This window comes from Bubalus kerabau, chromosome 10, assembly GCF_029407905.1.
Source record: "Bubalus kerabau isolate K-KA32 ecotype Philippines breed swamp buffalo chromosome 10, PCC_UOA_SB_1v2, whole genome shotgun sequence".
NCBI classification, from domain to species: Eukaryota; Metazoa; Chordata; class Mammalia; order Artiodactyla; family Bovidae; genus Bubalus; species Bubalus kerabau.
This window is the reverse complement of record NC_073633.1, coordinates 18538765-18562295: the sequence shown is the minus strand read 5'-3', so window position 1 is coordinate 18562295 and position 23531 is coordinate 18538765. Positions and strand designations below refer to the sequence as shown.

Genomic DNA, 23531 nt, shown 5'->3' with positions numbered 1-23531 from the left:
TTCAGCAACACTCAAATTCCTCTTCCAGTGGAAAACTTTTTATTTTTGACTACTTACACCCAGCTCAGCAATACATGTGACTGTCTCCTTCAATTAAATAAATAATTCTGGCATGTCTAACAGGGGCAGAGGATGGAGCCAGATGGTCAGCACAAACCAAAACTAATACAAGCATGTCTCTGTGCTCAAGGAGTGGAAACACAGATGAGTACAATTAATGCATAATTAATACAAGGCAGAGAAGGGCCATAAAGAACTACAGAGGGCCTTGGAGGCATGGAGGAGGGAGGCAGAAGCCACGTGCTAGTGGGAAGAGCCAAAAAGGCAAATCACTTATCTCAGTTGGGTCTCAGTTTTCTCATCTGTAAAATGAGTATAATAATAGTACCCATCTCATAGGGATGCTGTGAGTATTAAATGAGATAATGCATGTAAAGCGCTTATAATAGTGCTTGGATATAATAAGCACTTAATGAACATCTGCTAATATTATTGTTATAAAAGAGGTTGGGGTTAAGGTAAATTCTGAAGGATGGGTAGGATTTTATCAGGTGAGGATGAGCATAGCCTAGGGATGGAATATGAGAGCCCAAGATTGTGATTATTTCTCTAGAGCAGAGGGCAACATGGCACATGAGAAAGTCCTGGGGCTTAGGAGCCAAATGGTTCTTTGAATCCAGTTCTGTCCCTAACAAATAACCTGAACTTGGGCAAATGACTTAGATTCCTTGAGACTAAGTTTCTCCATCTGCCGAGTGGGAATAAAAATAACCATTTGATGGGTTCCTCGAAGGATAAAATAAGATTATGAATGTTTAACACCTATTATAATGCATGTCATTGAGTTGACATTCAATCGATGGTATTAAAAATTATTATGGAGAAAACTTAAAAAAAAAATAAAGTCACTAAAATGTCATGCAAATAATATAATGCAAGACATGAGAGTCTTAATGGAGTTTAAAGGATTTTGTAGAGTGTCTCCATCTCCCGCCAGAGTCTAGTCAAAATTCTCTTCAACAAGGCCTTAAATTGTGGAGAAATTCCGAGCCACTATTTTGGGGAATATGAGGCGCACGAGTTTGCAAACTGTTAGAGGATATGAATGCCGAGTATAAGAGAAAGTGACTGAGGAGACCCCCTGGATTTCAGTCCTATCTAAATTTGTAACTTGCCAGTTGATTTAGAAAACCTGATCTTTCTGAGCCTTGGTTCCCCACATTCAAATGAGGGGTTGAACCAGAAGTCTCTAGGGTCCTTTCAGCTGTGATATAACATTAAAACCAAAGCTTTTCTGGATATACTATTTAATGGGTACAGAGCTGCTTCTTGGGATTTTGAAAAAGTTTTGAAACTGGATAACACGACGATTGTACAGCAATGTGAATGCACTTAATGCCATGGAACTGTACACTTCAAATGATTTAAATGGTAAATTTTATGCTATGTATATTCTGCCTCCCCCTTCAAAACAAGATCCCCCCAAAAAACTCCTCTGAGATAGGATTTTATGATTTACCCTATTGAACCCTCCCTTCAGAGCAAGTGATCTAAGTTCCTTTTGTCTATGGAATATGCCTTTTCTACATAATTTAAATCCATTTTCAAAACCTGCCTTTAAGAATGCAGCTCTAGGAAATCCAGCGTTCCACTGGACAATGAACAGTGGAAGCACCTCGTGAGTTTGTGTTTCCCATCTGATTGCTCACTGTTGATCCCCTTGTCTGTTATTTCACTCCTTTCCTTTCCTTACAAATTATTCCAGTGAGGAAATGTGAAAAAGTGATATGTCTGGGAGAACTGATGACTTGAGCCACAAAGTATATGGTGGACTTTTCAGGGAACTGGAAGGATGTTTCAAAGGGGACAGTCTTCTCATGTCAAGTTCCCAAGGTCTCAGCACAGGTACTCTTCCATTTGATCCATACGACACAATAACAGTCCCTCTTTGGGAGATGGGGAAACTGAGGCTCAGGTGATTTGCCTATAGTCACACAGCTGGTACACAGCAGAGGCAGGATTATTATTCATTATTATTTTATTTATTATTATTATTCATTATTAGCACAGTTCTCATGCCATGGCTGCCATGATTTCTCCCATTTTTCAGACTGAGTAGTGAGGTCTGAGGTTTTATGAAGTGTGATGAGGGGATGGCGATGCAGCAACAGAACCTAACATGAACGTTCTGAGCACATTTCCAGCCAGGATGAATGTCTGTCTCCTCTAGGGTTGCTTGTCTCTATTGGCAAGTACTCTACCCAAGTCTATTATGTCATCTGCAGGCATGCCTTATTCTTCAGGCAAGATGGTCCCATGGTATTGTGTTCAATGTGTGTTTGATAAAGATTTGAATGTAAGTTATGGCAGAGCATTTCTGACTGCAGGTCTGGTGTGACCACGTAGAGAAAATCAGTATCATCAGATCAGTATCATCCAGTATCACCTGTGGATTTATACAGATGACAAAAATCTAAAATGTTCCTAATTCCATAATATGATGTTGCTGTTTAGTTGCTCAGTTGTGCCTGACGCTTTTGTGACCCCATGGACTGTAGCCCACCAGGCTCCTTAGGCAATAGGATTTCCCAGGCAAGAATACTAGAGTGGGTTGCTGTTTTCTTCTCCAGGGGATCTTCCTGACCTAGGGATCAAACCCACGAATCCTGCTTGGCAGGCAGATTCTTTACTACTGAGCCACTTGGGTAGCAACCCACTCTAGTATTCTTGCCTGGAAAATTCCATGGACAGAGGAGCCTTAGGGGCTACAGTCTATCAGGTTGCAAAGAGTTGAACTTGACTGAACAACTGAGCATACACCTGGGAAGCAATTCCAAAACATTATAGTTACAATTAACTTATCAGCACTTTTTTTTTTTTTGGTCTGAGACAAAAGGTAGTTGCTTAGGAAGTCTTCATAAACATCACAATATTCAAAGGTAGACATGATGACTTTGTAACAGTATTTTTCACCTTTACAGATTCAAAAATTGTATAGTAACTTGGAGAGATGTACAAACAGATTTTTGGCACACTTAAAAAAAAATCTCAAAGCCATCCATTGGAATGAAAATAAGTACTGATACAATCTCTCAAACGCATTAAAAAGAAATAAAGCCATGACTAAACATGAGCAGGAAATGATTTGAAAGTGAGAGTTTTAATTTTTATATTTTGTTTTATTTTTTTAATTTTTTATTAAAAAATTTTTTTTTAATTTTATTTTATTTTTAAACTTTACATAACTGTATTAGTTTTGCCAAACATCAAAATGAATCCGCGTCCAGGTTCAATGCACGATACTGGATGCTTGGGGCTGGTGCACTGGGAGGACCCAGAGGGATGGTATGGGGAGGGAGGGGGGAGGAGGGTTCAGGATGCGGAACACATGTAATTTTTATATTTTAGAAAGGTGACTGCCTATGAGTGATTAATTACTCAAATACTTTAAACTTAAACTATAAGAAGTATAAAGTACTTAAAAATATTTCCTACTTGTTTTTTATTCACAGAGATGCAAACCTACACAATGAATGTAACCCCATGAATTTGTTAGTGCCAACTGCCTATCTCCTCTTGGAAGGTGAAGAGTGGACTGTGAAGATACATTTCTCAGGTAATAGGACCGCAGAGCTGGAAAGGACTTTGACATGATCTAACTCATCATTTCATCTTACAGAGGAATAACAAAGGACCAGAGAGGTAAAGGTCATCCAGAAGCAAGGAGGTCTTTCCAGTTCATGATGGTGTTCCAGTGTCAGACAGATTTGGGTTCATACTCTGGCCCCACTGGTAACTTAGGACTAGAAAGTGAGTATTGGTTTCCTTGGCCACAGAAGGAAATTAATCATTTCTGTCTTGCTGCTGTGTCCTAAGCATCAAGTGAGAAAATGTTTGCTAAGCATTTGATAAATGTTAGCTGTTTACTCGCTTTCCTTTCCCCAAATCTAGTGCCCCTTGCCGATCCCATGCTTCTTCAGTGTATACTGGCATTCCAGATATATGGAAATTGCTTATTAGCAGCTACCAGACATTAGCTCCAGTTTCTGGATGGAGAAAATGAGGAAATTAACCACACGCTAATGGTAGTTCTTTTCCTTCTTGCTTCCCAACATCCACAATAACTCTGACATTGAGGACAGGGAATAACTAGGAAGCATCAAAGCAATCCTTGCATTGATGGAGATATTGGGAAGTTTCTAAGGTTATACATAAGTGGCAAAGATCTGTCCCCTTTTTCTCTTGCTTGTCCTGCTCCTGCCCTTTCTACTTCTTCCACAGCCAAGTGATGCCAATGAAATAGAGCTAGGTGGAGAGCTCTTACGGGAAAATTGAGGTATCCTATTATGAAAAAGCAAAATCCTCATTTTGGTTGTTGTTGTTGTTCAGTCTTGCTAAGTCATGTCTGACTGTGACCCCCATGAACTGCAGAACATTAGGCTTCCTGGTCATTCACTGTCTCCAAGAATTTACTCAAATTCATGTACGTTGAGTCAGTGATATCATCCAGCCATCTCATCTTCTGCCACCCTCTTCTCCTTTTGCCTTCAATCCTCCCCAGCACCAGGATCTTTGCCAATAAGTCAGTTCTTCGCACCAGGTGGCCATTTGGTAGAAGAGTAAAATTCACTGAGTACACCAGCAAAGTAGAAATGCTATAGCATCCCTTGATCCCACTGTCCTCTCCCCATGATTTTGGTCAAATCATGCATCTGATGTGTCAGTGGGTAGTAACTCAACACATTGATAATATTTCCTACATGAACCATGCAATTGGTTTCTCTGATGATCGACAGTTGATTTGGGTGCATCACACTTGTGAATAAAGAAAGTCATCTTTATCAGCAAATTCAGACACTCCTCAAAAGTGTATAGCCTATTAGGTATTAAAATGTTGATTGTTTACCATGGAAAGCTTAAATTCTTGCTAAAACATGGAGAAATTCATTTCATGCCGTCTCTTGCACTGCCTTATTCTAAAAATGCTTCCATCATGTTTCCATGAATTTCCCAAAAGTTCTTGTCTAGGGATAAGATTCCACTCAGAATGCATTCCACTCATTAAAAATCAGTTTCTAAAAAAGTTAAAAAAAAAATCTGAACCTTGTTCATGATTAATCATGCGATACGGTTCAGTTCAGTTCAGTCGCTCAGTCATGTCCGACTATTTGTGACCCCATGAATCACAGCACGCCAGGCCTCCCTGTCCATCACCAACTCCCGGAGTTTACTCAGACTCACGTCCATCGAGTCAGTGATGCCATCCAGCCTCTGTCATCCCCTTCTCCTCCTGCCCCCAATCCCTCCCAGCATCAGAGTCTTTTCCAATGAGTCAACTCTTCGCATGAGGTGGCCAAAGTACTGGAGTTTCAGCTTTAGCATCATTCCTTCCAAAGAACACCCAGGGCTGATCTCCTTCAGAATGGACTGGTTGGATCTCCTTGCAGTCCAAGAGACTCTCAAGAGTCTTCTCCAACACCACAGTTCAAAAGCATCAATTCTTCGGCGCTCAGCTTTCTTCTCAGTCCAACTCTCACATCCATACATGACCACTGGAAAAACCATAGCCTTGACTAGACGGACCTTTGTTGGCAAAGTAATGTCTCTGTTTTTCAATATGCTATCTAGGTTGGTCATAACTTTTATTCCAAGGAGTAAGCATCTTTTAATTTCATGGCTGCAATCACCATCTGCAGTGATTTTGGAGCCCCCAAGAATAAAGTCTGACACTGTTTCCACTGTTTCCCCATCTATTTCCCATGAAGTGATGGGACCAGATGCCATGATCTTCATTTTCTGAATGTTGAGTTTTAAGCCAACTTTTTTACTCTCCTCTTTTACCTTCATCAAGAGGCTTTTTAGTTCCTCTTCACTTTCTGCCATAAGGGTGGTGTCATCTGCATATCTGAGGTTGTTGATATTTCTCCCGGCAATCTTGATTCCAGCTTGTGCTTCTTCCAGTCCAGCATTTCTTATGATGTACTCTGCATATAAGTTAAATAAGCAGGGTGACAATATACAGCCTTGACGTACTCCTTTTCCTATTTGGAACCAGTCTGTTGTTCCATGTCCAGTTCTAACTGTTGCTTCCTGACCTGCATACAAATTTCTCAAGAGGCAGGTCAAGTGGTCTGGTATTCCCATCTCTTTCAGAATTTTCCACAGTTTATTGTGATCCACACAGTCAAAGGCTTTGGCATAGTCAATAAAGCAGAAATAGATGCTTTTCTGCAACTCTCTTCCTTTTTCCATGATCCAGCGGATGTTGGCAATTTGGTCTCTGGTTCCTCTGCCTTTTCTAAAACCAGCTTGAACAACTGGAAGTTCACGGTTCACATATTGCTGAAGCCTGGCTTGGAGAATTTTGAGCATTACTTTAGTAGCATGTGAGATGAGTGCAATTGTGCAGTAGTTTGAGCATTCTTTGGCATTGCCTTTCTTTGGGATTGGAATGAAAACTGACCTTTTCCAGTCCTGTGGCCACTGCTGAGTTTTCCAAATTTGCTGGCATCTTGAGTGCAGCACTTTCACAGCATCATCTCTCAGGATTTGAAATAGCTCAACTGGAATTCCATCACCTCCACTAGCTTTGTTCGTAGTGATGCTTTCTAAGGCCCACTTGACTTCACATTCCAGGATGTCTGGCTCTAGGTCAGTGATCACACCATTGTGATTATCTGGGTCGTGAAGATCTTTTTTGTACAGTTCTTCTGTGTATTCTTGCCACCTCTTCTTAATAGCTTCTGCTTCTGTTAGGTCCATACCATTTCTGTCCTTTATCGAGCCCATCTTTTCATGAAATGTTCCCTTGGTATTTCTAATTTTCTTGAAGAGATCTCTAGTCTTTCCCATTCTGTTGTTTTCCTCTATTTCTTTGCATTGATCGCTGAAGAAGGCTTTCTTATCTCTTCTTGCTATTCTTTGGAGCTCTGCATTCAGATATATCTTTCCTTTTCTCCTTTGCTTTTCATTTCTCTTCTTTTCATGGCTATTTGTAAGGCCTCCCCAGGCAGCCATTTTGCTTTTTTGCATTTCTTTTCCATGGGGATGGTCTTGATCCCTGTCTCCTGTACAATGTCACGAACCTCAGTCCATAGTTCATCAGGCACTCTATCTATCAGATCTAGGCCCTTAAATCTATTTCTCACTTCCACTGTATAATCATAAGGGATTTGATTTAGGTCATACCTGAATGGTCTAGTGGTTTTCCCTACTTTCTTCAATTTAAGTCTGAATTTGGCAATAAGGAGTTTATGATCTGAGCCACAGTCAGCTCCTGGTCTTGTTTTTGCTGACTGTATAGAGCTTCTCCATCTTTGGCTGCAAAGAAGATAATCAATCTGATTTCAGTGTTGACCATCTGGTGATGTCCATGTGTAGAGTCTTCTCTTGTGTTGTTGGAAGAGGGTGTTTGCTATGACCAGTGCATTTTCTTGGCAAAACTCTATTAGTCTTTGCCCTGCTTCATTCCGTATCCCAAGGCCAAATTTACCTGTTACTCCAGGTGTTTCTTGACTTCCTACTTTTGCATTCCAGTCCCCTATAATGAAAAGGACATCTTTTTTGGATGTTAGTTCTAAAAGGTCTTGTAGGTCTTCATAGAACCGTTCAACTTCAGCTTCTTCAGTGTTACTGGTTGGGGCATAGACTTGGATTACTGTGATATTGAATGGTTTGTGATATGGTACATAAGACCAACTTCCCCTGGAGGGAAAAAACCCATGGAATCACAAGGAATTTGTTCTTGTTTAGTCACTAAGTTGTGTCCAACTCTTTTGTGACCCCATGGACTCTCGCCCACCAGGATCCTCTGTCCATGGGATTTCCCAGCCAAGAATACTGGAATGGGTTGTCATTTCGTTCTTCAGGGGATCTTCCAGACCCAGGGATCAAACTTGTGTCTCCTGCTTGGCAGGCAGATTGTTTACCACTGAGCCACCAGGGATGCCTGTAACAAGGAATACTAGTTTGGAAATCAGAAAACAGAGGCCTTGATCTAAAGGCTGTCCCTAACTAGGCTTGTGACCACAGGCAAGCCCCAGCCTTTCTCTGCCTTGGTGTTCTCCACACAAAATTAAGAAAAAGCAACTGTAGATGTTATAAATTCACCTGCTTGATGGTACAACCCAATAACTACAATTAGGCTTCAGCTACAGAGAAACTGGGCAGCAGTAGCTCAGTCAAGTCTGCAAGTTAAACTGAGACATTTATTTCCTACAGTCCAACTAGTAGTCTAATCAGTAAAGCTGTTAAACTTGCAATAATATTTCACTGATGTGTACCAGAGCGTTGCAAGTTATAAAATTTCCAATTTAATTTTACTGCATCCCTGAAGCCGTAGTAATTAGAAGACAAACTCACAGTGAAGATGTTTATAGCTTCAGGGGTGATAATTTTGAACCTGTCCCGCAGGTCACTTCTGTCCTCAAGGTTCCCCGATTTGACAGCTGCCTGTAGACTCAGGATTTTATTGTAATACAGCAGTAACTCGTCATTCATTCGATGGGAGCAGATGTAGATGACGCTCACTTTGGCATCTGAAAACAACAGGCGCAATGTTAATTACTGGTATAAAGGTAAATGACATTACGAACTCTGGCATCGGATTGATGTTGTGCAGTTTAAAATAAAGAGCATATCCAAAAGCCACATTCAAGTTAATTTAGATTGGTTTTGCACAGATCCTAGCAATTCAACTGGACTTTTTAAACTTTAGCATTTCTCTAAAAAAAAAAAAAAAAAAAAAACAACACCATTACCAAAAAGTAGACACAATGATTCCTTCAGAAGGAGAACTGAGAGGTACCATGGAATTGTACTTTCAAATAAATACATAGGGATTTAGCCCCCAAACTCCCATTAACCTCAATGGGAACTGCATACTGCTTTTAAAATTCATCCCATTAACTTTAGTAAATTATAAAACCAAGCTATTAACTTTAGAAAGCTGATGAAATTGCAATTTCTTATTCTGCTTGGACTTGGGATTGTTCTATCCAAATAAATGGTCTGATTATGACCATAGCAATGATTATTTCAGGAAAGCAACCTTTTCCTTTCTCCGTTCCCAAAGAGGACTATATTACTTAAATAGGACATCTAGTGATTCTTGGTTTAAAGGAAACACTATCTTAATTTAACTGTTCTCCTTCTTAAGATGTGCTTCTTATTATGTGCATAGAAAGAAATCCTAATTAAATTTCCCATCCAAATGGAATAGTAAGATGAGATTACCCACTCCAGGCTGCAGAATATTTTAGGGAGTATGGACAGGAAATCAGCAGCCAATGGAGTCACTCGTTGATTCGTAAAATAATTGACTGATCACTAGGGACAAAGCACTTTGCTGGACACGAAAGGAAATACAGGAATCAAAGCAACTGAGGTGTTGCCTGTGAGAAGCCACATTTCACATGTACTGCTGCTGCTGCTGCTAAGTCACTTCAGTCGTGTCCGACTCTGTGCGACCCCATAGACGGCAGCCCACCAGGCTCCCCCGTCCCTGGGATTCTCCAGGCAAGAACACTGGAGTGGGCTGCCATTTCCTTCTCCAATGCATGAAAGTGAAAAGTGAAAGTGAAGTCGCTCAGTCGTGTCCAGACAGCCCTAAAACATGGTGGAGGGTGGTAGATCCACGGCACATGCAGAACAGGTGCCCAGGAAAGGTCAGAGGGGGAAGCACTGTAAAGTGTTTCCTTCATCAAGCAGGGTGGAGAGGAGAGGATGCTAAGACTCCTGTGTTCAGTTTGGCAGAGTATACAGAGCACAGACTGATTAAATTCTTGCTCAGCTGCATGCAGGCTGGAGTACATTATTTAATCTTTCTAAGCATTGGTTTCTTCCTTGGTAAATAGAGAATCAAATCACCCAGGGCACAGAGTCTGGGAGAGTATGAAATGAAAGAATATACACACACACACACACACACACACACACACACACACACACATATACAAACACACACACACTCACGTAATGCACCTGGTGCAGTATCCAGCACATAATAAGTGCTCAACTAACAATACAGATGCACCAATCTGCCCCTAAGCCCACCCTGACTAGGCCAGCTAACAGTGATTCTACACCTCGCCCTCCACACTTGCGCTCCTTTTCATCAGTGCCTGAAGATGTAACACGATGAAGTAGTGTCCTCTGCTGTTCCATCTTGTTGTTCCAAATCCTTTGATCTTGGCTCTCCAGACTCTTTAAAGGTAAGGTGTATGCTTTAAAAAAAAAATCCCCCATGCCCTGATATAATGTCAAGTGTGCAGGAGTCACTCAATAAATATTTGTGAGTTGACCAAAGGGATCTGGGAGAATGGAGAGATTCAGGAAGTTGAAAGTCATACACAATAGTGAGATTCACAGCATGCAGGAGAAACCTGTTCTGGAAAAGAGCATTTTGTGGCTAGAAGCAGTGTCTTCTGAGCTGGACCAGAGGTGGGCCCAGAGTAAGTGCTCCATAAATGTAAATACTTAAGTGGCTCCTACTTAATGTCGAAAGCACATTGCCACATGAGCCTCAAAATAAATTAACCGAGGAGACAGCAGTTACAAAACTTGTATTCAACTGTTGAATGATCAAATTAGTAATCACAAATCTTGTGTTTTCAATAAAAGTCTAGTGTCTTATCACACTAGTAGTTTTTAAAACCAAACTAGTGGGGGTTTTTAAGTATAAAAAAAGGACACAAAAACAAACAACAAAAATAATAAAGATTCCATAGCAGAAGAAAGCTAAATTTTTCTTGGGAAGAAATTTCTGGGTTACAAATAATAAGAAATCATGTTGTTAATTTTACCTTTCTTGCTCATTTTGGGCAAAGGAATGTTATATCACTAACAGTAATATCCAGTATTATCCAGTTTGACTGTGAATCGACAAATATTCAAAATTAATTGGTGATTTTGGAAAGGAATTAATGAGAAGATAAAATTGTTTTGATTGCTAGTCAATAGTCAGGATCAGTGACTCTCTTGCTTAAACTCATCTACAAGTTGAAAACATTAGCCACTGAGGTCTCCCCACCTGATACCCTGACTTTACAGCCAATATCTGAACAAGTCTTAATGTGTGATCAGATTACCTTTGTTTCCCTTGAATAAGCAGAAAAATCAACACCTTTTACTAGGAATTAATGGAATTTAAAAAATGAAATCATTGATTCTTCCACAAATTACCACTTATTTTCCTAGTTTCTTTATATTTTTACTTCACAAGCAAGGACTTTTCCTATCTTCTCATTTTTCTCTAAACTTTTATTACTTCTCTTGAAGGGGTTTTCGGATTGCATTGTTAGGTCATGAAGATGGTATACAAAGAAAAGGCATTTGGTTCTAACTTCTCAGAAAGGTTCATATTAGCAAAATTTTCCACTGTAGGTAGACATAGACTGAATTATTGAGTTATTTAAAATAGAAGCCTAATATGTTTAAGTTTTCTCTAATAAAGAGAATCCTTGGTAAAGAAATTCTTTGCTGATGGTTTGGACTATAAATATACAGAAGGGTATATAAAAAGCTAAAGAAAAAAATTAATCAAATAAATTAGAGCAAAGCCTGCCCTCTGCTGCACTTTAGTGGTTTCCACCCAGTCAGGTTTTTAGTTGAAATAGCTCAGCACTAACAAATCAATCTTAAGTCATTAAAATAATTTTTGTAAGGCTGGAAAACAATATTAGTGCCTAGATAATAGATTAAAGCAATTACCCTATTATTATTTTAGGACACTGTAAATTTCTAGTACTGATGTATTTTTGTTACCAAATGGCATTTATAAAATAATAATGATGCTGAAATATATATGAATCATGTAAAGTATGTCATTCCAGGGAGCCAGCTAAGTTGGTCATTGATAATTTAAAATTCTTCCTTGTTTTGCTTAAATAAGGGCCAAAGCAATTATATTTTAGCAATACTAAGAAGTTCTTACTTGGAAACTTATTAAAAAAAAAAAAAAAAGGCTAGTTTTTTGTTTAACCCTGAATTTCTGGCCAGGATCTCCCATACTGATTCAATATTATTGCTTAGGCTTTGAAACCTTTATTCATTAAACCTCATTTCAAACAGTGTCAAACAAAGCCATAACATTCTTGTATCCTTCTTTCTGGGCCCCAGGTTGGTGTCTGATTTAAAACTGACCAAACCAGTACTAGAACTCGACTTTTACAAAGATGTGTCTATCACTCAAGGTCTGTGTTTCTAAGAATTCCCTTCACTAGGCACTTTCTGTTTTCTCATAGCTAGATACTGCTGCTGCTACTGCTAAGTCGCTTCAGTCGTGTCCAACTCTGTGCGACCCCATAGACGGGAGCCCACCAGGTTCCCCCATCCCTGGGATTCTCCAGGCAAGAACACTGGAGTGGGTTCCCGTTTCCTTCTCCAATGCATGAAAGTGAAAAGTGAAAGTGAAGTCACTCAGTCATGTCTGACTCTTAGCGACCCCGTGGACTGCAGCCCACCAGGCTCTTCCATCCATGGGATTTTCCAGGCAAGAGTACTGGAGTGGGGTGCCATTGCCTTCTCCGATATATTTAAATAGAAGGTTCTTTTAAATATATATTCATTCCCCTCTTATTCTTATAATGAAAACAGAATGTACAAAACCACAGTTCTGATACCTCCACTCATTCCTCATAATATAAAAGACAATATTGACACAGATATAAAACGTTGACTTTCTTCACTGCCAGATTCAGTAAAAGAAGAAGAGTTGGGGCTATAGCAGAGAAATCCTTATTCAATCCTGCAGCAAAGAGAATTAGAAAATTACCCAAGTATATTGGTTAAAATGTCACTCATTTATTCAAGTTGACTTCACTATAAATATGTTCTTTAAAATGAAACATTCAATTGCCCTACAAGTAGAAGTACTTTTCAAAGAAGCCTTTTACAAGCCTTTTCTGTGTAGAGTGAAAACAAAAACATTTAATCAACATTCGTTGATAAACATCCTGAAGAGCCATTTGTGTAAAAGTATTTACTATACCTAAGATGTCACACAGCCTCCCCAGCTGCGTGTTCTGCTGTGTGTTGAAATCGGCAATATTTTGTCGCACAGGCTGGGAATAACCTAAAAGGCAAACCAGATGTCAAAATTCAGAAAGAGCAAGCCAATATGGTAAAATGGCACAAGAGGATTTCAGTGTCATGGTCTACATTTCCAGAAAAGAATTGTCTCTGAAGCATCTTGCAGAAACAATCCAACTCCTAAGAATGAGGTCCTTGCTCCTCAAGGGATTAAGCATTACTCTGGAAGATGTGCTAGGCAGCATATTCTGCAACAGGGAGGTTCATATTTTTCAATACCAACAAAGCTGCTGGCAATCAGGATCACAGAAACATGGGAAAGTTTTGGCAATTTAACACGAATGTTTAAAAGAGTACGTAAGAACATTATGCTCAGATTTTAAAAATATTTTGCCTTTTCAACCCATGCATCTGATGTGACATTTTGAAGTATGTCCTGGAATCATTCTCAACTGATACTCAGATTTCAGACAAAACCCTTGCTGTTGCAACTATGTATTTAAATAACTCTAAATACTAAAGAAATATGCTTCTGCTCACACAGTCAAAAGAACTTTAACTTTAAAGGGCAATAGAGGTTAATGTAGGTACTTTGTCAGTACTAATGAAAGCCCCACCATTTCTTTTGTGTCCATTGGAACGGCAGAAGGAAAACACATGTGAATTATTGTCCCAAAATCTTCTACAGCAGGAAAAATTCCTGCTACTTCAGGGGTTAAAATTAAAAAGTGGATCAAAACATGAACTTAAAAGGCATGCATACTCACAAATATGCATAATTGTTTATACAAAAATCAGCAACTGTAGGTGTAACTTTTAAAACAATAATGAAATTGCTTTTCACATTTTGAAGAGATGCTTCAATGCCTCCTTGTGGTTAGTGAGCCCAAACACATGTTTCAAGTTAAACTGCTGTAGATAAAGTGATTTTAAATACTACATCTTCGAGATGTGACAGATTTCCTTTTCAGCATAAGGAAAACTATAGCAATTCAGGCAACAGGGCTTCAGATCAAATGAACTGATAATTGGCTCTTTGCTTTGATGTTAAACACTAGACAACGTCTGGAAATTAAATGAGTTTACAATTCATCTAAAAGTCTCCCTTTAGCTTTATGCAGATGAGCTTAAGAACTAAAAAGGCAGAAGGACAAGAGGGCTGCTTGAATTATTTTTGAAAAGTTATTAATTTCTAAAATAATCTGGGGAACTCTTCCACATAGGAAAGTTAATACATACAGCTACAAACAAGGCTACCTTGATGTGCAGCTGCAATAATGTAACTCTTGGGATTTTGCATATGTATAATTCTGTCTATACTCAGATAAATGTTTAGGAAGATGTGAATATCATCTATCAAGACTATAAGAAGGCAGGAAAATGCCTAGAGAATAAAGTATGATTAAGAAAAGTGCCTGAGAGCATTCTACAAATGCATTTCCTTTCAAAAGTAAAGATAAAAGGCAGTGTGAGATGGCTCATTAAAATGATGTCCAATTTAAAATATAAAGGATGTCTGATCATGTTCTTGCCACATACGCAGCATGTAAGGAAGTCCGTGTTTCGATCAATTACTTGAGGTCAGTTTTCCAACAAATTACTCAGTACCTTTGTTACCCTGATCAAGGAGCACATAGAGTGTCATGCAGGATTATGATAAATGCTTACTCAGTTAACCCTACGAATGCACCCATATTACAGAACCGTATATTAACAATCTCAGGGCATTGTTACAGAGGATCATATGGAGCAACTGATAGGAAGATATTTTGTAAACTGTAAGTTACTGTGTAAACAGAAGGTATTTTAAAATTACAAGCTTTTAGGACTTCCAAAGCTTGTAACAGCAAAAACAAATTCTGCCACAGCAACAGATCATTCCACATGGGCAAGATACAGTGCAAGGCACATTTCCATCAGCAGAGCAGAAGTTAGGAGTCAATTTTTTAAAAAGTCAGATTTATTATGTTTTGTACATCCACAAAGTACACATGTTGACACCTGGGTGAAAAGACCTCATCGATGTGGGCAGCATATATTAAATAAAATAGTGACTTAACCAGGAAACTGTCAGCATGGATGTTGTGGGCCTGAGGAGTTCCGCAGACATGGCCAGTGGCAATGAAACATCATACTTTGGAATACAATCTACAAAGTCATGGATACGTCAAAGGTGTGACTAGAAACACCAGAGGAGTTTTGAGAAATCTTCTACTTCAACCCTCTTCATTACAGATAAGGAAACTCGGGTAAGTCCCTTGTCTCTTTTCCAAGGTAACATACACTTACAAATTATTATATAGTTCAGATACCACATCTTTAACTCTTGTGACAAATGTGCTTGTGTCAAGTGAGAGAGAAGACAAGACTCCCAGTGTGAGGAGAGAACGCCAGAGGGACAAAGAGCTTTTGCCAATTTTCTCACTTTTATTTTCAGTTGCTATGTCAGGCAGAATAATGGCCTCCAAAGCTGTCCCCATGCTAATCCCCAGAACCTGGGAATATGCTAGGTTATATGGCAAAGGGCAAATAAAGCTGCAAATGGAATAAAGATTTCTAATCAGCTGACCTTAAAATAAGGAGATTCTCCCAGATTATTTGGCTGGACCCAATGCCATCACAAGGACCTTAACTGTGGAAGAGGGAGGTGGCAGAGCAGACTTAGAGCAGAGGTGCCTACAGAAGAAAGGCACAGAGAAGCCACGTTGCTGGCTTTAAAGATGGAGGAAGCAGGCCATGGCCTTTCCTTGTCCATTACATTGCGAGTGGCTTCCAGAAGCTGGAAAGGGTCAGAAAACAAATCCTTCCCTAGAGCCTCTGAGGGAATGCAGCCCTGCACACACCTTGATTTTAGCGCCTTTCACACTTCTGAACTATAGAATTATTACTATGAAGCAACAAATTTGTATTGTTTTAGCCAGTAAACTGTGGAAACAATAACTGTCAAAAATTCTTAAAAATATGGGAATACTGGACCACCTTACCTGCCTCTTGAGAGATCTGTACACAGGTCAAGAAGCAACAGTTAGAACCAGACATGGAAAACGGACTGGTTCTAGATTGGGAAAGGAGTACGTCAAGGCTGTATATTGTCACCCTGCTTATTTAACTTATATGCAGAGTACATCATGAGAAATGCTCGGCTGGATGAAGCACAAGCTGGAATCAAGATTGCTGGGAGAAATATCAATAACGTCAGATGTGCAGATGACACCACCCTTATGGCAGAAAGTGAAGAGGAACTAAAGAGACTCTTGATGAAGCTGAAAGAGCAGAGTGAAAAAACTGGCTTAAAACTCAACATTCTAAAAACTAAGATCATGGGATCTGGTCCCATCAGTTCAGTTCACTTCAGTTGCTCAGCTGGGTCTGACTCTTTGCAACCTCATGGACTGCAGCATGCCAGGTCTTCCTATCGATCACCAACTCCTGGAGTTTACTCAAATTCATGTCCTTTGAGTCGGTGATGCCATCCAACCATCTCATCCTCTGTCATCCCCTTCTTCTCCTGCCTTCAATCTTTCCCAGTATCAGGGTCTTTTAAAATGAGCCACCTGTTTGCATCAAGTGGCCAAAGTATTGGAGTTTCAGCTTCAATATCAGTCCTTCCAATGAATATTCAGGGTTGATTTCCTTTATGATGAACTGGTTGGATCGCCGTGCAGTCCAAGGGACTCTCAAGAGTCTTTTCCAACATCATGGTTCAAAAACATCAATTCTTCAGTGCTCAGCTTTCTTTATAGTCCAATTCTCACATCCATACATGACCACTGGAAAAACCATAGCCTTGACTAGACGGACCTTTGTTGACAAAGTAATATCTCTGTTTTTTAATATGCTGTCTAGGTTGGTCATAACTTTTCTTCCAAGGAGTAAGCATCTTTTAATTTCATGGCTGCAGTCACCATCTGTAGTGATTTTGGAGCCCCCCAAAATAAAGTCTGCCACTGTTTCCCCATCTATTTCCCATGAAGTGATGGGACCAGATGCCATGATCTTAGTTTTCTTAATGCTGAGCTTTAAGCCAACTTTTTCACTCTCCTCTTTCACTTTCATCAAGAGGCTTTTTAGTTTTTCTTCACTTTCTGCCATAAGGGTGGTGTCATCTGCATATCTGAGGTTATTGATATTTCTCCCGGCAATCTTGATTTCAGCTTGTGCTTCATCCAGCCCAGTGTTTCTCATGATGTACTCTGCATATAAGTTAAATAAGCAGGGTGACAACATACAGCCTTGATGTACTCTTTTTCCTATTTGGAACCAGTCTGTTGTTCCATGTCCAGTTCTAACTCTTGCTTCCTGACCTGCATACAGATTTCTCAAGAGGCAGATCAGGTGGTCTGGTATTCTCGTCTCTTTAAGAATTTTCCATAGTTTATTGTGATGCACACAATCCAAGGTTTTGGCATGGTCAATAAAGCACAGAAATAGATGTTTTTCTAGAACTCTCTTGATGACCCAGCGGATTTTGGCAATTTGATCTCTGGTTCCTCTGCCTTTTCTAAAACCAGCTTGAACATCTTGAAGTTCACAGTTCATGTATTGCTGAAGCCTGGCTTGGAGAATTTTGAGCATTACTTCACTAGTGTGTGAGATGAGTATAATTATGCGATAGTTTGAACATTCTTTGGCATTGCCTTTCTTTGGGATTGGAATGAAAACTGACCTTTTCCAGTCCTGTGGCCACTGCTGAGTTTTCCAAATTTGCTGGCATATTGCATGCAGCACTTTCACAGCATCATCTTTTAGGATTTGAAATAGCTCAACTGCAAATCCATCACCTCCACTAGCTTCGTTCATAGTGATGCTTCCTAAGACCCACTTGACTTCACATTCCAGGATGTTTGGCTCTAGGTCAGTGATCACACCATCGTGATTATCTGGGTCATGAAGATCTTTTTTGCACACTTCTTCTGTGTATTCTTGCACCTCTTCTTAATGTCTTCTGCTTCTGTTAGGTCCATACCATTTCTGTCCTTTATTGAGCCCATCTTTGCATGAACGGTTCCCTTGGTATTTCTAATTTTCTTGAAGAGATCTCTAGTCTTTCCCATCCTATTGTTTTCCTCTGTTTCTTTGCACTGATCACTGAGGGAGGCCTTCTTATCCCTTCTTGCTATTCTTTGCAACTCTGTTCAAATGGGTGTGTCTTTCCTTTTCTCCTTTGCTTTTTGCTTCTCTTCTTTTCACAGCTACTTGTAAGGCCTCCTCAGACAGCCATTTTGCTTTTTTGCATTTCTTTTTTTTTTTTTTTTTTGCATTTCTTTTTCTGGTCCCATCGCTTCATGGCAGATAGATGGAAAAAAGTAGAGAGAGTGACAGATTTTATTTTCCTGGGCTCCAAAATCATTGCAGATGGTGACTGCAGTCATGAAATGAAAAGACAGTTTCTCCTTGTAAGAAAAGCTATGACAAACCTATACAGTGTATTAAAAAGGAGAGATATCACTTTGCTGACAATGGTCCACATAGTCAAAGCCATGGCTTTCCAACAGTCATGCACAGTTGTCAGAGTTGGACCATAAAGAGGGCTGAGCACCAAACAAGTGATGCTTTTGAATTGTGGTGCTGGAGAAGAGTCTTGAGAGTTCCTTGGACTGCAAGCAGATCAAACCAGTCAAACCTAAAGGAAAGGAGTCCTGAATATTCATTGGAAGGACTGATGCTGACGCTGAAGCTCCAATACTTTGGCTACCTGATGTGAAGAGCCGACTCATTGGAAAAGACCCTGATGCTGGGAAAGATTGAGGGTAGGAGGAGAAGCAGGTGACAGAGGATGAGATGGTTGATGGCATCATCGACTCAATGGACAAGAGTTTGAGCAAATGCTGGGAGAATAGTGAAAGGCAGGGAAGCCTGGCAGGCTGCAGTCCATGGGGTCACAAAGAGTCAGGCACAACTGAGTGACTGAACAACAACAACAACAGCCACTAAGCTGTGGGAACTGGTCAGAGGGCAATAGAAAACTATTATGACTGTCCACTTTCCCTTACTCCCAGTAAGAACACCCTCCAGACAGTGTACTCCTTTCACCTCTAACTGAAAGATGGGGGATGGGGGATTGAGATCCCTAATTAGAGCTCAGAATAAGCACTCAGTAAGTATCATTATTGTTTCTATTATTTTTCCTAACCTCAGCTGAGCCAGACTTAAATTCTCTAAAGGAGCTCTACTTAAATGTAGGGAAATCATTATTATAACATGCACAAATTACTTGGGCTATCAAAATACTGCTCTTCTAGCTTATGGAGCTGATCGACCCTAATTGCTGTCAGATGGACCTGACTTCCCTTTTCTAAGAAGGTTCTCAGTCTTCCCTTGCTATCATTCTCTCACACGCTGTCTTCACCACTTTTCTCATTTTGTCATTACACATTCATTTGCTAGCTTGTTTACTTGTTTGTGGTACATCACTCCTTCCCCCTGCATCACTCTGGCCCCGTTAGCCAGAGTGTAAGCTCCATCAGAACAGGAACGCTGTGATACTCCCAATCAAATGAGCCAAGGAAATGTGCCTGAAGAGCCTACTCAAAGAATCTGTCTTTTAAATTCTTAGCCCTTTCTCTATTGTGTTTTCATCCCTCCCTCCTCTCCTTTCAACACTCATGAAGTTGGGTTCTTTGATCTGGAGAATTTCTGGGGAACTCAAGGAATGGTAAGTGGGATTTGTAGCTTTCTCTAGGTCCTTATCCGGAGAAGGCAATGGCACCCTACTCCAGTACTCTTGCCTGGAAAATCCCATGGACAGAGTAGCCGGTAGGCTCCAGTCCATGGGGTTGCTAAGAGTCAGGCACGACTGAATGACTTCACTTTCACTTTTCACTTTAATGCATTGGAGAAGGAAATGGCAACCTACTCCAGTATTCTTGCCTGGAGAATCCCAGGGACAGAGGAGCCTAGTGGGCTGCCGTCTATGGGGTTGCACAGAGTCGGACATGACTGATGCGACTTAGCAGTAGCAGCAGCAGCTAGGTCCTTATCAGCATAGACTAAAACAGCACTGGCATAAAGGGACGCACTCTCTTCCTTACCACCATAGAGAAGAATACAGAATCTTTCTTTATGCCATCCTCATCGCCTGCAAAGTATTCATAGTTTGATAAAGTATTCCATCTTTCCTCAAAATATTATTATCTCTGCTTCATATTGAAAAATGGTACCTGAGTGCTGTCCCTCTGAAGTTTTCCAACTATCATATTTGTGGTCTTTTATGGAACCAAGGATGCCCATTTAGGGTTACTAGCTATCATTTCTCCATCTTAATTTCTGCCCTCATCTTCTTTCCCATCCCTGTCTTCACCCCGACACAAACTCCTATCAGATGATGCTAATTGCCTGTTTGCAACCCTGTAAACTAGTCCTGCTAGGATTGACTTTTCCTTCACAGCAACTGCAGAGACCCAAGAACATGAGCAAGGCCATGCTAAGTGGCCATGACTCCTTGGGACTGTGGGTGCCTTTGTGACAGGCCCCTACTGCTGCAGTAAAATCAAGTATTCTTGAACCCTGCTTATTACTCTGTGGTTGACTCCTACTTTATTTTGTCTCCAAGTCCTATACCATACAATTGTACCTAAGGCAGAGAAGGGGTTAAGAACAAATTTCCAGTTACTACACAGTTGTCATTCATCCCGTCATTCTGACCTGAGGTGGGAGTCACCCATGTCTCAGTTTGATGAACTGGAGCAGTGGTTCTCAACCTTTTTCCCATTTGGAAACCCATCACAGGCAATGTTCAAATGCATCACACACTCCAAAGGGCATTCGCAGGGTTACAAAAGCAGTAGCTTTAACTCTATCCCTTTCTCTTCCACTCAAGAAAGCATATAAGATGCAAGCTGAGTGAGGGTGGCATTATTATAGAAATCATCTTGAATTGTTCCAATTCATAAAAAGTTAAACATTAGCGAAACTTTGGACTCTAATAATAAAAATTTAGGGAACACAGAACATACTTTACAAATGATTGCACATCAGCATCCTGCAGTCATCTAGAGAAATGTGATCTAGACATTATGGTTATACCCTGATTTTACTTACTTGTGCAAGTGTGAAAGCACAGGATACTGAGGTAGGAGATAAGATTCAGCAAGAGGGAGGCCTGTCTGGGTTATGTGTATGGTCCATCCAGTGCCAATTTGATGAAAATAAAGCTGAGGGTTGGGATTACCCTGGGGGTCCAGTGGTTAAGAATCTGCCTTCTACTGCAGGGGATGTAGGTTTGATTCCTGGTCAGGGAACTAAGATCCTATATGCGGCAGGGCAACTCAGCCACATGCTGCAACTTGAGAAGTCTCAGCTCTGCAACTAGAGAAAGCCCATGCACCACAACAAAGACCCAGAGCAGCCAAAATAAAAACAAAGCAAAAACAAACAAACAAAAAACAGATTAAAAAACTGTTTTGGGGGGCTTCGGAGGGAAATTAGAGAAATTTGTGATGAGGTACACACAAGAAACATAGGAGGTACTCAAATCTTTGCTGAGTTTTGAAAACATTCTCGAACCAAACTGGCCAAATGGATTCTGTACGGTGCTGAAAGCCTTTCCCTCAAGAGTGAAAACTTTTTCTCATTCAAACTTTTTGTCAGTGACTGGCATAGCACTGTATCCAACTAAAGTCAGTGATTCTCAAAGCGCGGTCTGGGGACCTGGCGGACAGGAGGCCTGGAAGGTTAAAACTCTTTCCAAAATAATACTAAGATGACATTTCCCCTTTTCAGTATTATCCTGCCACAAAATATAAGTTCATTGATTTCAGATTCCACATTGAAAGTAAATCTTAAAAATAATCACTGTTGAGTTTTGATATAAAATCAAAATAGAGTCTACACAGTTATCCGAAAAGGCTATAAAATATAAAAAGTATTCCTCCCTTTTCCAAATACTTACCTGTGTGAGGCCAGGTTTTCTTCATATGCTTAAACCAAAACAGTATATTGCAACAGACTGGATGCAGAAATAGACTGGAGAATCCTACTACCTTATATTAAGAGATGTGCAAACTTGTCAACTAATGCCATTCTTCTCACCAAATTTTTTTTGTTTGTTTTGGAAAAGAAAGGGTCTTTTTAAAATAAAAATATGTTTTCATAGGTTAACATTGGTAATGTGCTTACTATTGCTATTTTAATATAAACTATTTTTAAAGTATCTTAGTTTTCGTTCCTAATGTGGTAGATATAGACAGATATAACCCACATAAACCAACACTCTTTAGGGTCTTCAATGGTCTTTACAAGTGTAAATTTGAGGGCCACTGAACAAAAATTTTATTATTTTTTATGATAAGGAGATGAAAAATATATTTTATCTTAGTATAAGTAAGACTTTCTTTGAACCATATCCCAATATTAATCATTTCATCCAAAGCCCAGGAACTGATGTCACTTGACACCCAATTGAATGCTGTTTCTGTATTTTAGGGTACAACATCTGATAGATAGCTCAAGTCCACATGGGTCATTTAATATTACAAGGTCATGGGGCCAGCCCTGATCTAACCAGTGAATGCATGTTGATGTGGATTACTTGGATGAATACAACATGGATGAATAGAAATACGTTTTCATTTTAATTGGGGATATAAAGAAATCTGAAAGTTTTAAGGATACTTTATTCCTGATCCTCAAAGATCTGGATTTTCTGGGAACTGCTGTCTAGAAGATCTTGGCAGTACATGTGTTTCAAAAATCTAGTGTGGCAGAATCATAACTAAACTGAGGATTTCATCCTTCTTGCCAAAATACACTTTGAAGGCTGCAAAGATTTGACTGAAAGTCCTGATTTCCCAGCCCTGAGGTGAAAGCAGAAGAAATGTATCGAGTCTTTGAGTTGTCAGCTTGAAGTGGGAAAGTAGAAAAGGGTCAATGTGCTCAGAGACACAGTAAAAATGTGATTCGAGATATACTCCTCTGGGCTCTGGTCCCAAACCTGATCACAAATGAAAGTGAGCACAGTTCTAATCTTCTGGTGAAACGGGAGCGGGGTTAGGAAGGAACTGTCTCATGAGCATTTGGGATATAGCAGTTGTGCATAAAAGTTAGAACCTCTATCTTTCAGGCTTTTGTGACAATACAGAGCAACAGAAAAACATTTTCATGAGCCTTGCAGTAACAGGATCCATAATTTTATGGACTGGAGTATCTTCGAGACCAGGAATTCTGTTAGCCTCAAGGATAGTTTGCTGAAATAATGCACAGATGGGAAAAAATGAGGCTGAACTATATACATTCCTTTTTGCCATTAAATAGGCAATGAAATAAAAGACCACATGGAGAAAAGGGGAAATCCCACCTCAATACATGATTCCCTATTTGTATTTTAAAGGGGGAAGAGAAATGACAGAGGACAGTCATCACTGGGAGTTTAATTGGTTGGCAGCAGCCTCATATACCTGTTCATGGTATCAGAACCCCATACTCGGCACATCTCATATAATGTTAACATATTTTAAAATGCCAGTGAGCTTAAGAGTAGCAGCAAGTGATGCACTGGAATAAAG

At 39.9% G+C, this 23531-nt stretch overlaps 1 protein-coding gene across 1 annotated transcript in view; it reads right to left on the bottom strand.

Moving 5' to 3' along the window:
* The window catches only part of IQCH (IQ motif containing H), a 224554-nt gene that overhangs the window by 89515 nt on the left and 111508 nt on the right, over positions 1-23531 (bottom strand). Inside the window, 2 exon segments of the mRNA XM_055536471.1 lie at positions 8362-8537; positions 12989-13072. Of these exon segments, the coding sequence (XP_055392446.1) occupies positions 8362-8537; positions 12989-13072 (260 nt within the window).